This window comes from Babylonia areolata, chromosome 2 (genome assembly GCF_041734735.1).
Source record: "Babylonia areolata isolate BAREFJ2019XMU chromosome 2, ASM4173473v1, whole genome shotgun sequence".
Classification (NCBI taxonomy): domain Eukaryota; kingdom Metazoa; phylum Mollusca; class Gastropoda; order Neogastropoda; family Buccinidae; genus Babylonia; species Babylonia areolata.
The window spans coordinates 28,565,233-28,591,561 of NC_134877.1; the positions used below are offsets into that span (position 1 = coordinate 28,565,233).

The 26,329-nt window shown below is 41.2% G+C and overlaps 1 protein-coding gene across 2 annotated transcripts in view; it reads left to right on the forward strand.

Moving 5' to 3' along the window:
• The window catches only part of LOC143300102 (coiled-coil domain-containing protein 125-like), a 37,026-nt gene that overhangs the window by 8,701 nt on the left and 1,996 nt on the right, over window positions 1-26,329 (forward strand). The window contains exons 3-10 of one of the 2 annotated variants that reach the window (XM_076613650.1): window positions 5,118-5,204; window positions 6,421-6,492; window positions 10,655-10,740; window positions 15,698-15,780; window positions 16,913-17,031; window positions 18,996-19,106; window positions 21,036-21,222; window positions 25,774-25,889. In XM_076613650.1, the coding sequence (XP_076469765.1) occupies window positions 5,118-5,204; window positions 6,421-6,492; window positions 10,655-10,740; window positions 15,698-15,780; window positions 16,913-17,031; window positions 18,996-19,106; window positions 21,036-21,222; window positions 25,774-25,889 (861 nt within the window). Of the gene's footprint in view, window positions 1-5,117; window positions 5,205-6,420; window positions 6,493-10,654; window positions 10,741-14,294; window positions 14,387-15,697; window positions 15,781-16,912; window positions 17,032-18,995; window positions 19,107-21,035; window positions 21,223-25,773; window positions 25,890-26,329 lie in introns of both variants that reach the window. The other variant, XM_076613649.1, reaches the window with a different exon arrangement.

Here is a 26,329-nt window from a genome sequence, read left to right on the forward strand (position 1 = left end):
TCCCCACCTCCCCCTCCCACACCCTAAAAAAAAAAAAGAAAAAAAAAAGAAAAAAAAGAAGAAGGTATATTGATGAGCATCCAACCAGCAAACCACACAAAGTAGAGATATCGGAAACAATGAATAGTTAGCTGGCCATCTGTGACCTGACACACAGCAGACAGCAGATGTTCAGCAGGCAGGCAGACAGACCCAGTGGTGGGCTGACATTCTGATGCCTGGATGGACCCTTTGTTTGACAGATACCCCTCACCGCCCCTCCCCCCACTCCTACTGTTTCACTTTCGATATAATCTCTGTATATAACACAGTCTCCTGCACAGTGCTACCTGCCTAGGAGAGCGCATGTGTGAGTGCTTGCTCACACACTCACATATACAGTACACACATATGGACAGACATGCCACACATGTGTGTGGTTCCTCCATCGGGATCGAAGAGGACCATCTACACATGCATGGGCGTGCACACACACACACACACACACACACAGTCACACACACACACACACAGTCACACACACACACACACACACACACACACACACACACACACACACATGCACATTGACACATATGAGTGTGCACACACACATTCACACTGTCCAGAACTTTTACTGACATCCTCTTGCCAGCACTGGTGATTTACAAGCCCTGTCACCACCCTTCAACAAAACAAAAAAAGCCTTGTTAGACTGTCACATTTATTTACTTTCTTGTACAGTGTATATCTTGACAAAAAAAACAACAACAACAAAAAACAACAAAAACAAAAAAAACAACAACCCAACACAAGGACCGTTGGGGCAGTGATTTTCTATCCACTGTGTAGAGGGTTTGGTATAGGGGGGCAGGGAACAAACCTCTCTTTTTGCTGTTTTAACTCTCCACAACTGAAGTCAAGAGTGGTGTGAGGAAAATCAGAGTAAAGTCCCTTTGCCAAGGACACAACACCATTCAGAAATCCAACAGCCTGATTCTGCCTCGGTGCCCCGTACTGTCATAGTGAGGGTTTACAGTAGGGTTTACAATAGTGTTTACAGGAGGTTTACAGAAAGACAAAATAGCCATCACTTGCTTTGGTCACAAGCAAGCACTGTACATGGATACATCACTGCTGGAGGGCCCATTGAGGGAGAAGCTGAGCGCCCTTTGGAGTCATTTGAATATTGATTTATTACACATGGCTACCGGTGGCGGTGGCGACATCCTGGTTGACGACAACGCTGTCTTGGCCGCCCGAGGACGCCCTCCGGAGCCTGGTGTCTGACTCCTGGCGGCAGATGAGGACGGGCACAGGGCTGTTGTGGATGCAGTACCGGCTGACTCTGCCCAAGATGATCTGGCGGGCGTTGCTCATCCCACGCGTGCCCACCAGCAGCAGGTCGGCCTTCACCTCGCCCGTCACGCGCACGATGACCTGCCCATCCATAAAGAAAAGAAACAAAATACAGCTAGAAATAGCATGCCTATAGAAACAAATCACAGCTTGTGCAAACATGTAAGTAAATCACTGTCCCAACAATGACAAAGGTGGGTGAAGTCAATGTGAAAGGTCAATCACGGTCTCAGAAACTGAGCTGGCAAGCTTTGACAGCAAAGAGCGTTTGCAAGTGAGAGGGTGAAGTTCTTCGATGACATTCACTCCTTTCAAGTAGCATGTGAGCCGATTAAAGTGTCTGCTGTGCATCCAGCTTGTCACCTCTTCAAACAAGTCATCCATTTGATTCAACAAAAAAAGAGCGTTAAAAACAAAAAGCATGTGTTTCACGTCCAATGCAGGTTCAGCCCTGCGTTTCGTTAAAATCGTGGAGCATTGGGGATTGTCAATTTCCTACAGCCTGCGTTGAAGTGTGAGTACACTCTTCCCAAAAGCCACGCCCCCTTCATGACCTCTGGCTGGCATTCGACCTATCGTCTTACGTCACTCCTCTCCCTCTCCTCCCCTTCTTCCAATGCTCTCTGCATGTATTCTGTCAGTCATAGCCACTTGTTCAAAAATGGCTGTCTGATTGGATAGACGGATGGACTGAATTACCATAAAAAAGGGCTGTCAGTTTCATCACTGTCGTCAATCACCTTCGTTTTCAAACCAATCATCAGACAAGAGAGATCCTTCTCCATAGTGAAAGCAGCCCATAATCACAAGCAGAGCTTTCAGAATTGTGTAAACCTGCTGACTGTGACTATTTGCTTTACTGGACACAGTTTTCAATGCCTTTTTTTGTACATGATGCAGTCCCCTTTTCCACGCATGTATCACATGGTCAGTTAACAAATTATCATTGAGTAGAAAGGGGTCTTCTACCGGATGTATGTTCTTTTAAATAGTATTTTTAAAATCCATACACATCAGACTAACTGCTCAGTGTCTGTTTATGTGAATTAAACCAAACTCCAATGAAGGAAAAATCGGAACATGCGCAGGACGTCAGTGGACGTCTTATAGGCACAATGGCAATACTTTTTGTAGGACGTCAGCTGATGTCTTATAGGCACTCTGTTGGTTAAAAGTTTTTCTGTCAAGGTATTTCCTGTTTCTTCAGTTTCTTGGTTTGAGGTGGCTTGGAAAACAAACAACCAAACAAAAACAACAAAAAACAACAACACCACCACCTGAAGTAGACAACATGTGATCTAAAGGTGATGAAAATTTCTGGAACAGACTCTGCAGTCCATAGATTTAGATTATTTTCTTTCCTTCCTGATAATTTTAGTCAAAAGTTCCAAACTGGCAACATTCTCGCAGTCAGTGAATATGATTATGTATAATCATGATAATCATAAGGATGATTATGATATTTTCATACTGCTTGAAAATTGTTTAGATATATCTTAAGGTTCTAGTACTTCTACTCAAGCCTATTACAATACATATTTAAAGAAAAAACACATGTACAGCAACAGTGTAATACTACTAGTTTTTATAAGAGGGATATATACAGGTGTGTATGAACTATAAACACCACAGAAGCATTGAAAATTAAAAAAGAAAAAAAAAGAAAAAAAAGAGGGGAAAAAAAGAAAAAAAAAGAAGAAAAAAAAGAAGAAAAGCAAACATTCCATGTCATCTCTTTACCGTCCTCTCTCTCTCTCTCTGTCTCTCTCTCTCTCATGTCAATTATGCATCTACAATCTGGAGCAATGCCAGTCACAACCAGCTAAAAAAAGTTAACTCATTGCATAGACGAGCAGCTAAACTTATTTTACCAGACCACTCCCTATCAACAGATGAAAAATTAACAAAACTGGAAATATTACCGCTATACAAGCAATTCGACTACAATAAAATGGTCCTCATGTTCAAAGTACACAAAAACATGTCACCACCATACCTCAGTGACCTTGTTCAACGGGCATCAGAGCGTTACGATTCATATAATTATATTCTGCCTCGTGTGTGCATCGATTTGTACAAATCTAGCTTTGCATTTTTTGGACCATCTGCTTGGAACTTTCTTCCTTCGTTCATTAAGACGTGTGATTCATTACGTTCCTTTAAATCAAACATACGAGAACTTCTGCTCCACAAACAATAGGCCCACAAAGCTTGCTTTTTTTTTTTTTTTTTTTTTTTTTTTAATAACCAGCTAAAAAAGACAAAAATCATGCTTTTTCTGTGAAGTTTCTATCTATACCTACATGCAGTGAATTTATTTTATTTCTACCATTGTGCTTTAATGTTTTTACTTGTTCGCCTGTAAATTGGATGTTATTACCTGTAACATCTGCATCAGCAAATTAATCACTTTTGTATATGTGCAATGGTAAAGTTGTGCTTCTCTGTTTTCTTTATGTCCGCTATATGTTTCTCACTTCGGTCATGTCTCTGTATGTGCATAAGTATATATATGTGTGTGTGTGTGTGTGTGTGTGTGTTGGTTGGAGAGACTGTGTGCATGTGTATGGATATCAATGTATGAATGCGTTCGTTTTATTACTTTTTACGATGTTAATGATGATGGTGGTGATCATTCTTCGTTGTAGTAGCAGTGGATGTAGCAGTGTTAGCAAAATTATTATTTTTGTGTCGTTATTGTTATCGTTAATGTTGTTATTGTTATTGTTGTCACAAGGACAGATTGGAAGACTGGGCGATGCCTAAAATCTTTATCCTTGAGTAATAAAGTTTTTGAATCTCTCTCTCTCTCTCTCTCTCTCTCTCTGTCTGTGTGTTTGTGTGTCTGTCTCTCTCTCTCTGTGAATTGGAAAGGAGTAATTCAGTTGACACATTGACATATTTGTCTTATTCAGATAGGAAGAATTTTACTCTTGAAGAAGGATGCTTTGTGATTCTTAACTGTGAGTTTATCAAGTTAGTTGTGTAGAACATATATTTATACAATTCTATTTTAATACACTTACAGTGGGGATAGCGGGAGAGAAAAAACAAGCAAAAATAAGCATACACACACACATAAACAACAACAACAACAACAAACAAAACAAAAAACAACCAAAAACAGCTGTAGAGGACAGGTTGCACTGTAGCAGATGAAAACGAGGCTGATCAGGAAGAAGGGAATATGCTTTGCCAGTACACACTACACAGGTGGTGTACAGAGCAGAGCCAGTGCTAATTGTCGAAGACCGCATATTTGAACATTTTATTATTATTATTATTTTATTTTATTTTTTTTTAGCAGAAACTGTCACTTCTTTTGCTGAAAAAAAAAAAAAAATTATGAGCAGAACAGTTTCATTTTGTCGTTTTCCCTCAGCTGCTGCTGACAGTGAGAGAAATTACTGATCAGACAGAAATTAACCTTTGTGTGTAGGATACGGTTTATGGCTATCTTTGGGTAACACTGTGGGTGTGTGTGTGTGTGACGTGTCTATTGGTGCTGAATAGGGGAGATAAGGATAGGGTTGCGGTGAAGATAGCGATAGAGCAGTGAAGATAGGGATAGAGTTGTGGGGAAGATAGGGACAGGGTTGTGGTGAAGATTGCGGTGAAGATAGGGACAGGTTTGTGGTGAAGATAGGGACAGGAAGATAGGGACAGGATTGCGGCGAAGATAGGGACAGGAAAATAGGGACAGGGTTGCGGTGATAGGGAGGAGGGGTGCTGCCCGGTGTTGCTGACTCACCATCAGCATCATGTGTTCCCTGGGACAGGAGGTGGAGGAACTGAAGCAGGACCTGGAGGTCTGTAAGCAGCGGCTGGATGCCAAGTACAATGCCATCACCATCCTCAAGAAACAGGTCGGTCACTTTTTTTTTTCTTTTCCTTTTCTTTTTTATGCTTTTTTCCGTGTCTGTGTTTGTTTTTATCTTTTTTTCTTTTTCTTTTTCATGGGTTTTTTTTGTTTTTTTTTTTGCTATCATGATCAGACTAAATCACAGCAAAAGAAAAGTTTCCGCTGTTGTTGATCAGCTTCAGCACCCGACAGATTCACTGAAGAAACAACAGCAACAAAAAAAAAAAAAAAAAAGAAGAAAAAAAAAAAGAAAAAAAAAGAAAAGAAGTAATTACTTAAGTTTCCATCACAGCCTAATTATCAGCTTTTATAAGTGGATGCCAAGTGAAGTGCCATCATTGTCCCGAAGAAGTACATCAGTTACTTTGTGGATTTTTTTTTTTTTGTGTGTGTGTGTGTGTGTGTTTTGCTGTGGCCATTAACCAGCATTAGGTAGTGAGATTTTAACACTGGGATGGACACGAGCTGTCTTTTCTGCAGTGATATATGTTTATACATGACCTTTTGATGTTTTTCTTTATGTGGTTCAGAAGTTTTTTGTACCCTTTTTTACAGTTAATTTTACACAAAATGCCATTGAAGAGTTCATAATAACAAAATGATAATTTCATCATAGTGCCTCTTATTCAGAAATAGCACTACTTAGTTTGTCTTTAAGATACATGTTATAATTTCTTTTATTGGAAATAGAGCTTCTTTGTTTTCTTTAAGATACATGTTATAATGTATCATACTGTGTTATAAAGCAAGCTGTTAAGTTTTCATCACTTTCATATTTTAATTCAGTCTTTTCACTTTTAAGCTGAAATTCTGCTATGTTCCCATATTAGTATGTTACACTCATCTTGGGCTGAGAAACTGATTGGTGTGAGTGAAGAGCTTTTGAATGCACAGGTAATTTTCAGTCAGATTAATAGAGATGTATTGTATTGTATTGTATTGTATTGTATTGTAGATTATAAGCAGAAGCACTGCCATCCACAGCACAGCCTAGTCTGGTTTGCCTTAAGGAGCTTGAAGTTAAAATGTCCTGAACTGTGTTGTTCTGCAGGTGTTTTTCTCCTCAGGTGTGACCGAGTTTTATATTTAACATGGCTGGATTTTTTTTTTTATTCATTTAGTTGGGCTTCAGTGATATCGCTCTGTGCAGATGGCTGGATTATAAGCGACAATGTCAAAAGTTGACTTTGTTTTTTTGATTGTTGATTTTTTTTTTCCAGGCAGAAGAGAACAACCATGAACATGTTACAAGTGAACTGAAGGCCAAAGAAACCAGTCTCAAGCTTGCAGAGGTTTGTTTCTTGTGTATGTGTGTGATTGTGTGTGTGTGTGTGTGTGTGTGTGTGTGTGTGTGTGTGTGTGTGTGTGTGATGCAGATGCACACGTATGCTCAGGCATGCTTTTTCTTGAAGCATGTAAATCACAGGTTAGTATAGTGTATGTTTGAGTGTGCTTTACAAATTACAACGTTTTGATAGATGTGGCTGAAGCAGACTTGGCTGATTCCGGACTTGATACCACAGACTTTGCCTGTTAACCGCAGAACAAGCATGGCAGTGGCCTTGAACAGTGGACTTGTCTTTTTAACACCGGGACTCTGGAGTTTGATCATTGAAAACTAATCAGCTAAATCACTGTGGAAAGGAGTTGTTGGGAGTTAAGGGAGGGTGTGTTTGTGGGGTGGGGATGGGGGTGTGTTTGTGTGTGTGGGTGGGGGGAAGGTGTTGGAGAGGAGCTGCTGGCTGAGGGGGTGGAGGAGGGGGGTATGGGGGAGGGGCTGGGGTGGGGGGTGGGTGGGTAATGAGAGTGTAGATGAGGAAGTTTTGTGAGTGTGTTGGTCTTGGTATAGCTGGTAAGTTAATGCAACAGAACAAATATTAGAAAAGAAAAAAGATACAAAAAACAAACAAACAAACAAACAACCCCCCCCCCCAAAAAAACCAAAACAAACCCAAACAAACCCAGGCACATATAAACCTGTAAACCTGTCAAACATTAAAACATAAAATGTCCTTCACAACAAAAACATGTGGAACAATTAATTTGTGTGTGTGTGTGTGTGTGTGTGTGTGTGTGTGTGTGTGTGTGTGTGTGTTCCTTTTCTTTTCTTTTTTTTCATTGAAGAAAGCCTCCTGTTCAGCACTTCAAAAACAAAAAAAAAGAAACAAACTGTATGATCCATAAACTTGCATGCAGCTAAGGTCAGTCCCCCCGGCCTCCCAGTTGGTAGCCTTGGGAAGAAAAATGAGATTGTTTCGGTTAAAAAAATTGTAGTGATTGCAGCAGTGATAGAAATGACAGTGGTGGCAGTGATGAATGCAGTGACACAAAAAAAGAAAGGGGGGGGGGGGGGGGGGGGAATAATAATGAATGAAAGTGTTGTCATTCTTCAAAATCAAATGTTTTTGGTGGAATATTTTTTCATCTGAATCTTATTTTGTGGAGAGGGGCTTGGGGTGGGGAGGGGGGAGGGGGGGTGAGGAGGATTGGGTTGTGGTATTGCTGGAGCTGTGTGGGTTCCATGGTGCACACCGCATAGTGCACAGGCATGCACACAGGTTTGGGTACATGCAAGCACTAATCACTCCATTCATGCCAGATATCTCTGTGAAATTATTTAAAGTGAACAGTGGCATGGCTTCGACAAGGTGTCAAAAATGAACGTTTGCCAAAAAACAAAAAAAAAAAAAAAAAAAAAAAAAAGCAAAAAAAAAAAAAAAGCAAACAAAATTTCTTCATATACAACATCAAACTTTGTCAAGTGATACAGATTCCGCTAAGTAATGCAAAATCCACGCAAATATAGCTTTCAAGGTTGCACTCAGTTGAATTATACATGTTACATCGTAAGCAGCACAAGACATGTCTGCGTAGTTAATCATTCTGAGAGGAGAGAGAGAGAGACTTGGAGGGAGTTTTGTATGCTGGTGTTGGTGCTTGTGTAGGTGTGTATGCGTGTGCATGCACAGACGTGGGTGGGTCTACATATGTCTGTATGCAACCATTTTTCTAGACAGAGAAGAGAAAGCAGATGCAGATGGTTTATTCACTTGAGGCCAGCCCCATAGAAGGGGGTGACAACAACTAATACAGACCCTAGTGCTTAAACTAGATAAAGACCAGCACTTCATCAAACAAAAGCGTACATTTGTCAAGGTGTAGCTGTCTCTCACAGTCAAAAAGCTTTGTATAAGTATAATATAGTAAATTGTGTATAAGACACTCATCAGCTGGTGCCATCAGTAGACAAAATGTAGATGAATGTGGCTGTGCCTTGTACCTCTTTGGGAGCCATTCTGATCACAGATCATGGAGAAGAGGACATGGAGAAGTAAAAGTAGAGTGACTTTCTGAAGGGGAACAAGTTGTGACATGACCGTCGGGTAGGGGGCTGGGGGGGTGGAATGCTTTGTGTGAGATGCTTACCTGTCATGGTGACCAATTGCTTTTTTAAGTATTAGCAAATTTGTGCTTTTTTGAAATGATAGAATTCAATGTAGACGTTGGCTGCTTTTTCTGTTTTTGCTCAGGAGATGCTAATATGCGTGCATGTCTCTGTGTGTGTTTGTGTGTGCGTGATTGCACACGCTGTGTGTGTGTGTGTGTGTGTGTGTGTGTGTGTGTGATTGCACATACTGTGTGTGTGTGTGTATGTGTGTGTCTGTGTGAGATTGTGATTGCACATACTCTGTGCGTGTGTGTGTGTGTGTGTGTGTGTGTGTGTGTGTGTGTGTGTGTGTGTGTGTGTATGTGCATTTGCATGACAAATGTGACTGGCCAATCCAGAAAACATTGATGTTGTGACTGATAAACAGGACTGCAAACTTTCATAATCTTACAAGTAGAGAGAGTGTGTCTCTGAGTTGTGCATAACTTGGGCATCCTGTGAACACCTCATATATATATATATATATATATGTAGATTGTTTTCTTTTGTTTTGGTATATCCTTTTATCCTTTCTCTCTGGTTCTACAAACTTGCTGATTCTGTTGGTCTACCAAAAGGAATTTTGCGTTCAGATAAGTTTGGACAACAAATAACATTGTCAATTAAGGTGTTTACAGAAAGTCCCCGAAACTCAAAAGTTTTTTTCAGTGTTTAATTTATTTAATTTCTACCTAATTCTAAGACAGCGAAAGTCCAAGTATTGAAACTATACAATTTTTAATCACAGAATCAAAGATTTAGATAATGTTTTAAAAAGGCATTTTAAATATTTAAAATCATGTTATTTTCTTCTTCCCATGTAGTTTTGATCACTCTTATTCGAATGACACTTGCAGACCGGAAAACAAGAAAAAAAAAAGAAAGGATGGCACTGCACTGTGGAGACCAACTTTCAGTGGGAGGAGCAGCCTGGATTTCACACACAGAAATCTGATGTAAAAAAAACCCCAAAACAAACAGTAATGCAATAAGATGATACAATACACAAGATTTCTGTTCCATTGTATTGTATTGTATTGTGTTGTATTGTATGGTATTGTATTGTCATTCAGGCTGCTCTCCCCAAGGAGAGTGTGTCACAACAATGAGAATGCCTCCATTTTTTTTTCTTTTTTGTTCTTTTTTTTCTTGCCTGCGAAGTATTTTCGTTCCGTACCACATAGTCCAAAAAAAAAAAAAAAAAAAGTGGAGATGGGGGTAGGGTTTCACAGTGTCTCTCCATGATCATATTACTACCTATCTCTTCCTCCTGAGATTTTTGTTGTTGTCAAGTCAAAGAACATGGGTATCAAGTTATCTTAACCCCTTGAGTGCCAAACTGTGGTGAAATGAGATCATTGTGTGATGAGTTTGAAATGGAGCTTTTTCTGTCTGTGTACTTATCAATGGTGTAACTGATTTTGTTTATTTACCCCACCTTGTGGGCAGCCATACTCCATTTTCAGGGGTGTGCATGCTGGATGTGTTCTTGTTTATATAACCCACAGGTCACTGACGTGGATTATAGGATCTATAACTTGCGTAGTTGATCTTCTGCATGTGTATACACATGAAGGCGGTTCAGGCACTAGCATGTCTGCACATGTGTTGACCTGGGAGATTGGAAAAATCTCCACCCTTAACCCACCAGGTGCTCTGAGACTGGGGGTAGAGCTCAGGAAACTTGAGCAAGAATCCAGCGTTCGAGCCATTCGGCCACTGCACCCGTCACAACCCTTCACCATTGAGCATACTCATCAGCCGCGGTCAAGGGGTTAAAAAAAAACAACCACGACAAATGTAAGGGTTTCTTTCTCACTACCTGTGGTCTGATAACACAGCTTGCTGTCCATGGCTTTGTCATGCTGAGTGTGACTCGGTTTGTGTGTGCATGCGTGTGTGTGTATGTGTGTGTTTGTGTGTGTGTGTGTGTGTGTGTGTGTGTGTGTGTGTGCATGTGTGAACTTGTGTGCGTATGTTTATGCGTGTGCGTATGTGCTTGCATTTTGCTGCATGCGGCAAAGCAGGAGGTGAACAAGCTGCAGTTTGAGTTGCAGTGGCGTGAGTCCTCCTTTCAGGACAGCCAGCAGACTTGGGCACAGCGCTTTGATCGGTAACGTCTTGCTTTGACCCTTCATTTTACTTCCTTCTCTTGTGTGGGAATTTTAGTTCTGGTATTCTGGGATATGTTTTTTGGGAGTTTTTGTTTGCTTGTGTGTGGGAATTATTATACTGGTATTATATATTATTACAGGAAATTGTGTGTGTGTGTGCGCGCATGTGTGTGTGTGTGTGTGTGTGCATGTGTGTGTGTTTGTGCGCATGCTTGTGAGTGTGTGTGTGTGTGTGAGTGTGTGTGTGTGTGTGTGTGTGTGTTTGCGTGTGGGAATTATGTTGGAATTTTGTGAGATGGTTTTTTTTTTTGTCATGTGGGAATTATACCAGTGGTATTGATGGATTTTTTTTTTAAAGAAAAAAAACTCCACCTCATAGCTATAGAAAATAGTCTGTTTTAGTTCAAGCATGAAGAAGCAAAAAAAAAGCTTGACTTTGCTGTTTGCCTTGCACGTATAGTTGGAGTGGGGAAAAAAATTTGACATAAAGTAAATTTGGGGTAATTTTTAACATGAAAAAGTCTTTTTTTGTTGTTGTTTTGTTTTTGTTTTTGTTCCTATGCAGGTTTAGTTACGTTGGAGAATTTCTTTTTTTGTTGTAATTTATCATGTTATATGCTGTACAAAAAAAAAAGAAAAAAAAAAAAGAACCCCACCCCCACCACTCCCCGGCACACACACACAAAGAAAACAACAACAAAAAACAACTAAAACACGAAAACAGACAATGATTAGAAATGCATAATTTGACATGACGTAGGGATAAATCTTCTCTTGAATGAAATATTAGCTTTCAACATCCTGGTGTGCAGAGGTCCAGAATCTGGCTTTTCTTTTGTGTCTCTTTGGTTTATGACTTACGGTTCGCTAGTTTACAGTTTGTATTTTGTCATTATTATTTTTCTTATTTAAAGGTGATTGTGGATACTATTACTTTTGCTAAGTCTCATATGAAAGTAAGATTTTTGCATGACCAGAATTTTTTTGTTTTGATACTTCAGGATAGGAGATTATGGATAGTGTTATTGTTGCTTTGTGCCATATAAAAGTAAGATTTTTGTGTTACCAGGATTTTTGTTTTGTTTGAATCAGATTTTGAGAGAAGAGATTATAAATACTATCCGTGTTGCTGTTTTACATCAAACTCAAAGTAAGACTTCTGTCTTTCCACTGTTGCTGATTTAGTGCAGATAAAGACACAGACTCACACAGAGACACAAACACACAGACACAGACACACACACACACACACACACACACACACACAGAGACTCACACACACACAGAGACAGACAGACAGACACACACACAGACAGACACACACACACACACACACACACACACACACACACACACACACACACACAGACTCTCTCTCACACAGACTCTTTCTTTCTGTCTTTCTGTCTCTTTCTGTCTTTCTCTCTCTCTCTCTCTCTCTCTGTCTCTCTATCTGTCAATCTCTCTCTCTTTGTCTCTCCTCCTACCCCTCTCTCCCCCCACCCCCATATGGCCCTCTCTCTATCTCACTCCCATAGACACCGAATGGTGCGTTATGTTATGTAAATGGTGTTGTTCTCTTATCTCACTCCCATAGACACAGAATGTGCATTATGTTATGTAAATGGTGCTGTTCTCTTATCTCACTCCCATAGACACAGAATGGTGCACTATGTTATGTAAATGGTGCCGTTCTCTTATCTCACTCCCATAGACACAGAATGTGCATTATGTTATGTAAATGGTGCCGTTCTCTTATCTCACTCCCATAGACACAGAATGGTGCATTATGTTATGTAAATGGTGCTGTTCTCTTTTCTCACTCCCATAGACACAGAATGGTGCATTATGTTATGTAAATGGTGCTGTTTGATAAACATATTCATATATGTGTGTGTTAAACAATATGTTTTAATATTTTGATTTCTTTCTTTTAATGTTTCATGTTGAGTGAGCATTTCTAGATTCTGAACTGGGTGTTTTATATATATATATATATATATATATATATATATATATATATATATATATATATATATATGTATTATATATATATGTATATATATATTTTTTTTTTAATGGGAGTTTTGATATTGCTTGCTTTCTCTAATACTATGTATTTCATTATGTTTTCAGCTAAGAATTTGCCCCTTGCAGTCAGCTGGGCTATAATTTTGGGACATGATTTAGATTGATTTTTTTCTTTCTTTCTTTCTTTCTTTCTTTCTGTCTGACTGTTACTTCTTTTTTATTTTTGTTGTTGTTGATGTCTTTCTAAACGTTTCTTCCTTTCCAATCTTAATTTGTGTTTTCCTTCTTCCTGTCTGTCTTTCTGTCCCTATCCTTTCTCTCCTTTCATTCCTTCCTCCATCCTTTTCCTTCCTTCCTTGCTATCTTTCTGTCACCATTCCTTACCTCCTTCCTTCCAGTCATCCCTCCTTCCTTCCTTACTTCCTATTTTTCTGTCATTATTTTCCTCCTTCCTTCCAGTCATCCCTCCTTCCTTCCTTCCTTCCTATCTTTCTGTCATTCATTTCCTCCTTCCTTCCAGTCATCCCTCCTTCCTTCCTTCCTACCTATCCTTCTGTCATTATTTTCCTTCTTCCTTCCAGTCATCCCTCCTTCCTTCCTTCCTTCCTATCTTCTGTCATTATTTTCCTTCTTCCTTCCTGTCATCCCTCCTTCCTTCCTTCCTTCCTATCTTTCTGTCATTATTTTCCTCCTTCCTTCCTGTCATCCCTCCTTTCTTTCTTCCTTCGTATCTTTCTGTCATTATTTTCCTCCTCCCTTCCAGTCATCCCTCCTTTCTTCCTTCCTTTCTTTCTATCTTTCTGTCATTATTTTTTACTTCTTTCCTTCCATTCATCCCTCCTTTCTTCCTTCCTTTCTTTCTATCTTTCTGTCATTATTTTTTCTTCTTTCCTCCCATTCATCCCTCCTTTCTTCCTTCCTTTCTATCTTTCTGTCATTATTTTTTCTTCCTTCCTTCCATTCATCCTTCCTTCCTTCCTTCCTATTTTTCTCATTTTCTGTCATTATTCTTTTCCTCCTTCCTTCCACCCCTCCATCCTTCCTTCCTTCCTTTCTATCTGTCTTTCCTTATTTCTTCCCCCCTCCTTCCATCCTTCTATCTGTCTTTCCTTATTTCTTCCATCCTTACCTCCTTCCTTCCATCTGTTCTTCTTTCCCTTTTACTGATAAGTCTGTCTTTTTTTTCTTTCTTTTTTTTGTATCATTTCCTCCTTTCCTCCTTTTTGTCCTTCATGCCACCCTTCCTTTATTTCTTCCTTCCTTCCATCAGTACTTTCTTCATTCCTTCCTTGCAACCCTCCTTTCCTTCCATCCTTTCCTCCCACCGTCCCTCTCTTTTTCCTTTCTTCCGTCTTTTCCCTCCCTCCTTACTTCCCTCCTTCCTTCCTTCCTTCCCCCAATTCTTTCACCTTTCAGTTGTGTATTGTTTTGAAGACTCATGTGTGGGACTGTTTTTTTTTTCTTTTTTCTTTTTCTTTTTTTTTTTAAACCCTGCTTTCTGTCCATGTTGCTGTGGGAATAGCAAGGTGATGGCTGTAGCTTGGTGGTGGCGGCTGAGTGGGGGTTGAGTTTTGGGGAAACTCCGCGGGAGACTTTGCAGCGCAAGTATCTCAGGTAAAAACAAACAACTTTTGCACAGAAAGGAAAGGATTTTTTTTTTTTTTTTCATAAAAAAGGAAAAAAAACCAAAACAATGAATGAGTGGATCAAAAAAAAAAAAAAAAAAAAAAAAGAAAAAAAGAGAGAAAGAATGAAAGATGGGACTGTTGTGTAAATCGTTCACCGCTGGCTTATCTTTTTTTTGTTCTTGCACGCACGCACAGCTGGGTGCTTGTACGTATGTGTAGCATATGTTTTGTTTTGTTTTTTTTTGTTTTGGTTTTTTACTCTTTTGACGTGGGATAGTTATACCATGGTTATTCTCTGTTCCAGGTTTAGTTGGTAATGTGCCCCTGACTGGGTAGTGAATGTACATGTGGGTTCTAATCCCTCATGGACTTGGATTTATACTCACGTCCCACCCACCCCCACTCCCCTCTTCCACCTTCCCCTCCACTGGACCTCAAGTGTTGGTCTGGGTGCATGTCTTTCAGATAAGACAATAAACCAGGGTCCTGTGGTGCAGCATGGGCTTAGCGCGTGTAAAAGAACCGATGGCGGCAAAGGGATTGTCCCTGGAAAACTTACGTAGAAAAGTCCATTTCACAGACAGGTAAAAAGGAAAGAAAAATGGGTGGCACAGCACTACGGCGACATGCTGTCTCTGGGTAGAGCAGCGCAGATTTCACTCAGAGAAATCTGTTGTGACAAAAAGTGATATTGTGCAGTACAAAGCGGTAATGTGACATGGTCATCAGTTTGGTGGTGGAGGACCAAAGAGTGGTTTCCTCTGCATGACCTATACACAGCTTTTGTTATTGAGCCTGTGTGTGTTTTTGAGGCTCTTTGTCTTGTGTTTGTTGCTATATTCATCTTGAGACTCATTTTTGGTTGTTTTTTTTTTTTTCATAATTATCATGTTATTATATGTATGTAATCACTGAATTAAAAACCAAAAAACCAAAACAAACAGATACTGTTTGGCAGCAAAACTGAAGCTGTCAGCAGGTTGTACATGTTAGTTTGTATTTGGTCAACGACTGTGTTCTGTTTAGTAAATGCTTCATTTAATATGAGTTTGCCACTTTGTTCTGTTGATGGTTGACATTTTTGTAACACAGAAAAGAAAGAAAAGTTTAAAGAAAAAAATGTTTTATGCATTACCTGAAGAATACTGGTCTTTCCTCTTTTGTGTATTTATCAGTCTATTCGTGAAGTGTGTTTTTGGAAAACAATTTTTTTTTCCTCTGTGTGTGTGTGTGTGTGTGTGTGTGTGTGTGTGTGTGTGTGTGCTGTAATGTGATGTGCTGACCTGTGTCCCCACAGAGTGTGTCAGGAGAATGCCCTGCTCACAGCCCAGCTCGAGGCTCGCTCCGAAGAGCTCAGGAGAGCAAACTCACACAAACTGGGTGAGTCGTACCACTGGGCTTGGCTTATGTTGTTTTTTTGTTTGTTCCGCCCCCTTCCCCCCCCCCTTTTTTTTTTCATTGTTTCTTCTTCTTCTTCTACGTTCACTCATATGCACACGAGTGGGCTTTTACGTGTATGACCGTTTTTACCCCGCCATGTAGGCAGCCATACTCCGTTTTCGGGGGTGTGCATGCTGGGTATGTTCTTGTTTCCATAACCCACCGAACGCTGACATGGATTACAGGATCTTTAACGTGCGTATTTGATCTTCTGCTTGCATATACACACGAAGGGGGTTCAGGCACTAGCAGGTCTGCACATATGTTGACCTGGGAGATCGTAAAAATCTCCACCCTTTACCCTCCAGGCGCCGTCACCGTGATTCGAACCCGGGACCCTCAGATTGACAGTCCAACGCTTTAACCACTCGGCTATTGTGCCCGTCTTTTCATAGTTTCATTTCCAAGGAGATGTCAAAATGTGCTCTGACCCATATAGGCTACACCGCATCTGCTTTGAAATGAAAGAAAAAAAAACAAGAACAGATACCTGACCTTTGCATAAACCCAACATGGTGGTCAGGCCTTAAGAGCCTACCCGAGGTTTGTGTAAAACATTAGGAAAATATACAGAAATAGGAATGAAATTATTAGATTAAATGAAATGAAATAAATAAGTAATCTAAAAGTGAAAGGCTGAGGTCACATCAGTTTGTCTTTTTACCAGACTATCTGTTTGTCAGTGTGTTGTTTTGTTGTTGTTGTTGTCGTTGTGGGTGTGTCGGTGGTGTGTCAGCGCTGCGTCAGTGTTGTTGTCATTGTGGGTGTGTCGGTGGTGTGTCAGTGCTGTGTCAGTGTTGTTGTCATTGTGGGTGTGTCGCTGGTGTGTCAGCGCTGCGTCGGTGTTGTTGTCATCGTGGGTGTGTCGGTGGTGTGTCAGCGCTGCGTCGGTGTTGTTGTGATCGTGGGTGTGTCGGTGGTGTGTCAGTGCTGTGTCAGTGTTGTTGTCATTGTGGGTGTGTCGGTGGTGCGTCAGCGCTGCGTCAGCGTTGTTGTCATTGTGGGTGTGTCGGTGGTGTGTCAGCGCTGCGTCAGTGTTGTTGTCATTGTGGGTGTGTCGGTGGTGTGTCAGCGCTGCGTCAGGAGCGTGATGAGCTGCTGGCCCTGCTGGACATCAAGGAGAGGGCCAAGTACGAGAGGAGCCACAGCCAGCTGGAGGAGGAGCACTTCTCACAGTACTCCACCACTGAGGTCTGTCCCTCTGCCTGCCTGCCTGTCTGTCTGTTTATCTGGCTGGCTGGCTGTCTTTTTCTTTTTTTTCCCAGCAATTTTTTAATTCCCCATCATTCACCCATCCATTCCACAAATCTTACTTTCATTCATCAACATCTTTCTGGCTGTCTGGATGTTTATCTGACTGGCTGTCTGTCTGTGTGTTTATCTGGCTGTCTGGATGTTTATCTGACTGGCTGGCTGTGTGTCCATTAATTAGACATTCTGTCTGTCTGTCTTTGTGACTTTTTGATTTTTGATTGTTAGTCAGTCTATATTGTCTGTCTGTGTGTTTGGCTGGCTGGCTGTTTGGTAATTACATATTCAGTCTGTCTGTCTGTGTGGCTGGTTGGCTGTCTGTTACTGTGTTAGTCTGTCAGTCAGTCAGTCAGTCAGTTAGTCAGTCAGTCTGTCTGATTGGCTGTCAGTTTGGTAATCATTCACTCTGTCACTAAGTGTCAGTCTGTCTGTGTGACTTTCTAGTTGTTAGTCAGTCAGTCTGTCTGTCTGTCTGACTGGCCATCTGTCTGCTAGTCTGTCAGTCAGTATGTTAGTCTGTCAGCCTGCCAGTTTGCCTGTCTCACTGGCTGTCTGGCTGTTAGATAATCCATCAGTCATTCCATCAGTCAGCCAGTCAACCAGCCAGTGAGTCAGCTGCCTTCCACACACAGCAGCACCTGTGTCGGCACTGATCCTCTGGTAACACACAGCTTCACTGTCAGTGATCTCACAGATATGTGTCTTTTGGCTTGAGTATGTCACACTGAGCCTGATAAAGCACAGTCACTTTTAGAACATGACCAGTCCCAACCTTTTGCACACTTGATACATCTGTCTCAAGTTTCAAGAAATGTCTTTTCTGTCTTTCTCTAGAACATGAGTTCCCCCCTACTCCCCAACCTCATGAAAAGTCCCCGCTAATACATAAATGAACAATTTTGCAATAAACTGTTTTATTTTGGAGCAGACACTACATGATACATGTACAGCATCAGTTCAGCCTATATCTGAATTGTTAACATCAGCATTTTCATTGTCTTCGGTTTGATCAGTTAATGAGAACACAATGCAGTGTGGTTATACTTAGTGATGTGTACGTATACCCTTGTTGCTGTGCTGACTATACTTAGTGATGTGTACATACCCATGTCACTGTCCTGACTTTACTTAGTGATGTGTACGTACCCATGTCGCTGTACTCACTACACTTAGTGATGTGTATGTACCCATGTCGTTGTGCTCACTATACTTAGTGATGTGTACGTACCCATGTCACTTTGCTCACTATACTTAGTGATGTGTACGTACCCATGTCACTGTGCTCACTACACTTAGTGATGTGTACGTACCCATGTTGCTGTGCTCACTATACTTAGTGATGTGTATATAACCATGTCACTGTGCTCACTACACTTAGTGATGTGTATATACCCATGTTGCTGTGCTCACTATACTTAGTGATGTGTACGTACCCATGTTGCTGTGCTCACTATACTTAGTGATGTGTACGTACCCATGTCGCTGTGCTCACTACACTTAGTGATGTGTATGTACCCATGTTGCTGTGCTCACTATACTTAGTGATGTGTATGTACCCATGTCACTGTGCTCACTACACTTAGTGATGTGTATGTACCCATGTCGCTGTGCTCACTACACTTAGTGATGTGTGTGTACCCATGTTGCTGTGCTCACTATACTTAGTGATGTGTATGTACCCGTGTCGTTGTGCTCACTACACTTAGTGATGTGTATGTACCCATGTTGCTGTGCTCACTATACTTAGTGATGTGTATGTACCCGTGTCGTTGTGCTCACTATACTTAGTGATGTGTATGTACCCGTGTCGTTGTGCTCACTACACTTAGTGATGTGTATGTACCCATGTTGCTGTGCTCACTATACTTAGTGATGTGTATGTACACGTGTTGCTGTGCTTTCAGCTGGCAGTTTTGGGGGCGTGTCGGTGTCGTGGGGCCAATGACACAGAGCCCTGTGGCTGTGCCTACGCTGCCGCCAACCTCATGCGAGAGGTCTACAAGCTGAGAGAGGAGGTGACAACTCTGGGGTTTAAAAAAAAAAAAAAAAATTCATTTTATTTTATTTCATTAGATGGTTTTCTAAATAAATGAATGAATGAATACTGTAAAATCCAGATTATAAGCCATAATTTTTTCCCCTTAGCTTTTACCCCCTCGAGGCTGGTTGCAGTTTGTGGATTTTCCCAGTTCCATGTTTTGCAGCATTCTCAAATCTGTTTGTTTCCACATTCTCCTGTCTATATTTAGCTTTAGTTTAGCTCATGTGAGAGATCTACAAACTTAGAGAGGAGGGGATAAATTGTTGTTTTGGGGTTGTTTTTTTTGGGGGGGTGGGGAGGGGAGAGGGGTGTGTGTGTGTGGAGAGGGGGGGGGAGGGGAGGGGTGTGTGTGGGGGGGGAGGGGGGGATGGGGAGGGGAGAGGGGTGTGTGTGGGGGGTGGAAGGGGGGTTACGGTTTTCTAAAGAAATGAATGAATAAATGCTGTAAAAATGTGGATTGTGAGCTGCAGGTTTTTACCTCAGCTTTGACCCCCTTGATGCCAAAGTAATGGTTGTGGTTCGTTTGTGGATTCAGCAGTGTTCTCAAACCTGTTTGTTGCCATATTCTCCTGTCTATTCTTAGCCTTAGTGTAGCTCCGTAAACTGGTTTTGACTGTTCATGAATTCTTCATGAATAATCTGGCAGTAAAAGTTGGCTATTTGTGTTTTTGATACAAATTTTCACCCTGAAACATTCAGTTCTGTATCACTTTTGCCCACATACTTCTATCATGCCAAATACAACTAATTTAACAGAGGAATCTGTTGTGGCAAAAAAACGCAAAAAAACCCATTGCAATAGAATGTAGAACAATACAATAGAGCACAGCACAATACAGTAGTTATTACAATACAGAACAATACAAAACACTATATGATAGTCAGTCATGTCTGACTATGACCACCAGAACAGCAGAGGAGGCAACTGCTGTCCTGACTATCTGGGCTAGAATCTGATTATACTGCAGAGTGTCTTGCCCAAATTACATCCCTACTCTCTCAGCCAAGAAGGTTTTAGGATGGTTGGCGTTGGGATTATTCCCAAAGTTCCAACATGCCCCCAAAGCTGCAGCACTAAGAGCCAGAGCAATCTTGCCTCCTAATTTCAGAGTCATAGTCCTTCACAAAAGACTAAGCTGTAAGCGACTTCCCATTGCAGTGGAGAAACCATTGATCATACAACTCTTTTTTTCTGTCAACCAAACTGTAGGCTTATGTCAGTCTTTGATATAAGCATAGTGTTTGGCCTAATCAGTAAAAAACAAAACAAAATAATACAATATAGTACAATACAATGTAATGCAATGCAATGCAATGCAATACAATACAATGCAATGCAAGGGCGAACATAATACAGTACAATGTAATTCAATACAGTGCAACACAAACAATAGTGAATATCTCTCTCTGTCTCTCTGTATATATATATATATATATCTATATATATACATCTATCTATATCTTTATATATATATACATCTATCTATATCTTTATTTATATACATCCGTCTGTATCTGTACACCTATTTTTTGGTGTCATATACTGTACCATGTCAAACTGATGCAAACTAGGCCTATCGGTTTGCTCTGCTTGGCCAAATTTTGCGCGGCTAACAGTGAAAAGACAGCCCGTCTTGCCCGGTCCACTCTTAGCCAGTCAAACTCCTCTAAAAGCTACAAGTGCTGAATCATTCCTTTGGCCAAGGCTGTCAACGCCATCTTGTGAGGTTTACGCTCTGTCTCGTCTTACGCTTTTTTTTTTGGCTATTAAGCGTGCTGATTTGGTCTTATTTTGCTGCATGCGGCTTGATTTTATTGTATTCTTACCTTTTGTGTAGTACCTATTTATCTCTCTATCTGTATCTCAGTATATGTATCTATATATGTCTGTGTGTTCTGACAGGCCAAACTGATGGTGCAGCGCAGAGAGGAGGCCTACCTGACGGTGGACGCTTACCGCCTGGCCTTCGAAGAGCAGCTGCAGAAGAGCCGTGTGATGACTCAGCAGCTGGCTGCCATGGCAACCACCTCCTCCAGGGCCGTCAAGGCCAAGGCCGCTGTCAAGTGGCTGTTGGCCGTGCTGGCAGATGGTGCGTTGTCTGTCTGTGGAACCGTGATTTGTTTTTGTGTCGATGTCTGTATCGTGCTGTGTCTGTGGAACCGTGATTTGTTTTTGTGTCAATGTCTGTATCGTGCTGTGTCTGTGGAACCATGATTTGTTTTTGTGTCAATGTCTGTATCGTGCTGTGTCTGTGGAACCGTGATTTGTTTTTGTGTCAATGTCTGTATCGTGCTGTGTCTGTGGAACCGTGATTTGTTTTTGTGTCGAAGTCTGTATCGTGCTGTGTCTGTGGAACTGTGATTTGTTTTTGTTTTTGTGTCGATGTCTGTATTGTGCTGTGTCTGTGGAACCGTGACTTGTTTTTGTGTCGATGTCTGTATCATGCTGTGTCTGTGGAACTGTGATTTGTTTTTGTTTTTGTGTCGATGTCTGTATCGTGCTGTGTCTGTGGAACTGTGATTTGTTTTTGTGTCGATGTCTGTATCGTGCTGTGTCTGTGGAACCATGATTTGTTTTTGTGTCAATGTCTGTATCGTGCTGTGTCTGTGGAACCGTGATTTGTTTTTGTATCAATGTCTGTATTGTGCTGTGTCTGTGGAACCGTGATTTGTTTTTGTGTCGATGTCTGTATTGTGCTGTGTCTGTGGAACTGTGATTTGTTTTTGTGTCAATGTCTGTATCGTGCTCTGTCTGTGGAACCATGATTTGTTTTACTGTGATTTGTTTTTGTGTCGATGTCTGTATCGTGCTGTGTCTGTGGAACCGTGATTTGTTTTTGTATCAATGTCTGTATCGTGCTGTGTCTGTGGAACCGTGATTTGTTTTTGTGTCGATGTCTGTATCGTGCTGTGTCTGTGGAACTGTGATTTGTTTTTGTTTCGATGTCTGTATCGTACTGTGTCTGTGGAACCGTGATTTGCTTTTGTGTCGATGTCTGTATCGTGCTGTGTCTGTGGAACTGTGACTTGTTTTTGTGTCGATGTCTGTATCGTGCTGTGTCTGTGGAACTGTGATTTGTTTTTGTGTCAATGTCTGTATCGTGCTCTGTCTGTGGAACCATGATTTGTTTTTGTGTCAATGTCTGTATCATGCTGTGTCTGTGGAACCGTGATTTGTTTTTGTATCAATGTCTTTATCGTGCTGTGTCTGTGGAACTGTGATTTGTTTTTTATGTCAATGTCTGTATCGTGCCGTGTCTGTGGAATCATGATTTGTTTTTATGTCATGGTATGTATTGTGCTGGCTGACGGGGTGTGCTTATCAGGTTTTTGTGTGTCTGTCTGTGGAACCTTCATTTGTTTTTACATCATGGTACACATCTATTGACCACTGGAGAGTTCCATGGCCCTCTTGGGTCTTGCGCATGTGTGTCTAACTTTCATTGAAATCACGAGCAATAACAAAGCTGATTGACACAGATAAAAGCAGCAAATGTGCTGTCCTCCAAACACTGTACAATGAAGTGCCATTGTATGCACAATAAGAAAACCAAAATATGAAGCAAAAAGTTGATATAAGAAATTTGCTGTTTCACACGTTCTGTCTCTCGCAATCGCCTTTGTTGCTCGTAGTTTTGGAGAGCTGGTCAACTTCAGGAGCACAGATCATGTAATGCCCATCTATAAGTCATGTAAGCAGGAAACTCTCCAGCGGTCTGTTCATTTATTTGTTTTAGTTTGTTAGTGGTTGGCTAGGCTATGCGCAACCTGATTTGATTGACTGATTGACTGATTGACTTTTAAAGCGGTGGCGGAGGAGTAAAAGATTGGTGGGGCCAGTGTGTCTGCCGGTCAGTTGCTATCTTGGGTTGATTTTAGCCTGATCGCGCGAACGAGCAAGATGGTCTGGTGTTCTGTTGGAGGACATGATCAGTTTCAGTTGTCGTTCCACGCGGGTGTCACAGCATACACATTGATATACACTGCACATTACAGACTGATATACACTGCACATTACACTGCAGACTGATATACACTGCACATTACACTGCAGACTGATATACACTGCACACTGCAGACTGATATACACTGCACATTACACTGCAGACTGATATACACTGCACATTACGGACTGATATACACTGCACATTACACTGCAGACTGATATACACTGCACATTACAGACTGATATACACTGCACATTACACTGCAGACTGATATACACTGCACACTGCAGACTGATATACACTGCACATTACACTGCAGACTGATATACACTGCACATTACAGACTGATATACACTGCACATTACACTGCAGACTGATATACACTGCACACTGCAGACTGATATACACTGCACATTACACTGCAGACTGATATACACTGCACACTGCAGACTGATATACACTGCACATTACACTGCAGACTGATATACACTGCACATTACACTGCAGACTGATATACACTGCACACTACAGACTGATATACACTGCACATTACACTGCAGACTGATATACAATGCACATTACGGACTGATATACACTGCACATTACACTGCAGACTGATATACAATGCACACTGCAGACTGATATGCACTGCACATTACACTGCAGACTGATATACACTGCACACTGCAGACTGATATACACTGCACATTACACTGCAGACTGATATACACTGCACATTACAGACTGATATACACTGCACATTACACTGCAGACTGATATACACTGCACACTGCAGACTGATATACACTGCACATTACACTGCAGACTGATATACATTGCACACTGCAGACTGATATACAATGCACACTGCAGACTGATATACACTGCACATTACACTGCAGACTGATATACACTGCACATTACGGACTGATGTACACTGCACATTACACTACAGACTGATATACACTGCACCAGACACTACAGACTGATATACACTGCACATTACACTGCACATTACAGACTGATATACACTGCACCAGACACTACAGACTGATATACACTGCACATTACAGACTGATATACACTGCACCAGACACTACAGACTGATATACACTGCACATCACACTGCACTGATACACACTGCACATTACACTGCAGACTGATATACACTGCAGACTGATATACACTGCACATTACACTGCAGACTGATATACACTGCACATTACACTGCAGACTGATATACACTTCATATTACACTGCAGACTGATATACACTGCACCAGACACTGCAGACTGTTATACACTGCACAATACACTGCAGACTGTTATACACTGCACAATACACTGCAGACTGATATACACTGCACACTACAGACTGATATATACTGCACATTACAGACTGAAATACACTGCACATTACACTGCAGACTGATATACACTGCACATTACACTACCAATTGAAATACACTGCACATTATACTGCAGACTGTTATACACTGCACAATACACTGCAGACTGATATACACTGCACACTACAGACTGATATACACTGCACACTACAGACTGGTACACACTGCATAACATCTGCATGAGGGAAAGAAAGAAAAACTAAAAGATGAGATGCCTGACCTTTCTCAGCACACTGCCCAGGCCCTGTAGCATGACTACCTGCAACAACAGAGTATCAAACTATCAAATGACAGAGAAAATGAAATTAGAAAACCAACTTGTCGGCATGGCTGACAGGTTGAAGGAATGGACAATGGCTACCGGACAAGAGGACGTTGCACAGGCACACAGAAGAGAGGTAATGTACCAAGGGAGGTCACTGGTCACAGCTACTTTCACTTTCTCTGCTTGGGCAGAGTAGTGTTTTGCACAGGACAGGAACCCGACGCCTGCCACAGTTTAAATGACAGCATTCAAAGTTTCAGTTTCTGTTTCCATCTCAGTTTCTCAAGGAGGTGTCACAGTGTTCGGACAAATCCATACACACTACACCACATCTGCCAGGCAGATGTCCTGACCAGCAGCATAACCCAACGAGCTAGTCAAGCCTTGAGTGCCTTCATATATTTATTTGTGTACCAATCAGGTTGCTTTCATCTACAGAATTTTGCCAAAGGACAACACTTTTGTTGTCTTGGGTTCATTTCCAGTGCGGGAACTTGGTTTGGCGTCTCATCCGAATGACTTGATGCTCTGTTTGATTTTTCCAGTCAAACCTGGGAGAAAGGACGAAAACGGGATTTGAACCCAGACCCTCACGGACACCTGTATTGGTAGATGAGCGTCTTAACCATTCAGCCACTGTCCTCCTTGACAACAGTCAAACGTGAAAATCAACACTTTAAGTAGATGCCTACAGTTCACCAGTACATGTGAGAGGAAATGTAAACAAACTTTATCTAGGTGACTACAGTTCACCAATACATGTAAAAAAACATGTAAACAAAGTTTATCTAGGTGACTACAGTTCACCAATACATGTAAAAAACATGTAAACAAAACTTTATCTAGGTGCCTACAGTTCACCAATACATGTAAAAAACATGTAAACAAAACTATCTAGGTGCCTACAGTTTACCAATACACGTGACAGGCTGTTTAAATAGATTTCCTCCAGACGTATTTCTATAGAAGTCTAGCTTTGTCTCTGAGTGACGATGTTGTTGTTCTGTTGTGGCGTTTTCAGAGGAGTACCCCAGAGTGAAGGGGGTGGACGGAGGGGGAGGGGACGGCAAGCGTCATGACAAGGCAAGCCTGCAGTCCCTCACTCTGCACGAGCTGGTCGCCCTTCTCACGGACATGGTGGGTGGATCCCACGCTGGGTGTACAGCTTGATGTGTGCTTAACCCTCTTAACCCCCAGGTCGCTCAGCACTTGTCACCCATGAAATCCCATGCCAAGGGGAATAACTCTTGCACTTTTCGATAGTGGGTAATTGTAAACATTCATTAAAAAATATAATTACCTTCTTTTGCTGCCCATATTTATTTTTCCTGCATTCTACACATAATAAAGTTGCAGAAGAATTATTGTTTCCAGGCTCATGTTGCTTTGTATTGACACACACAAAAAAAGTGTCAAATTTGATGGTCAGCTTTGAAAAAAATTCTTTTGATTACAGTATGACTTTCTTTGAAATAAGCTTATCTGGTCTGCAGTGTCTTCTAACACATCGTCTTTTTATTCTTTTTCTTTCTCAGCTTGAATTGCAACAATGAACATACTGATTTTTATGTTCTTTT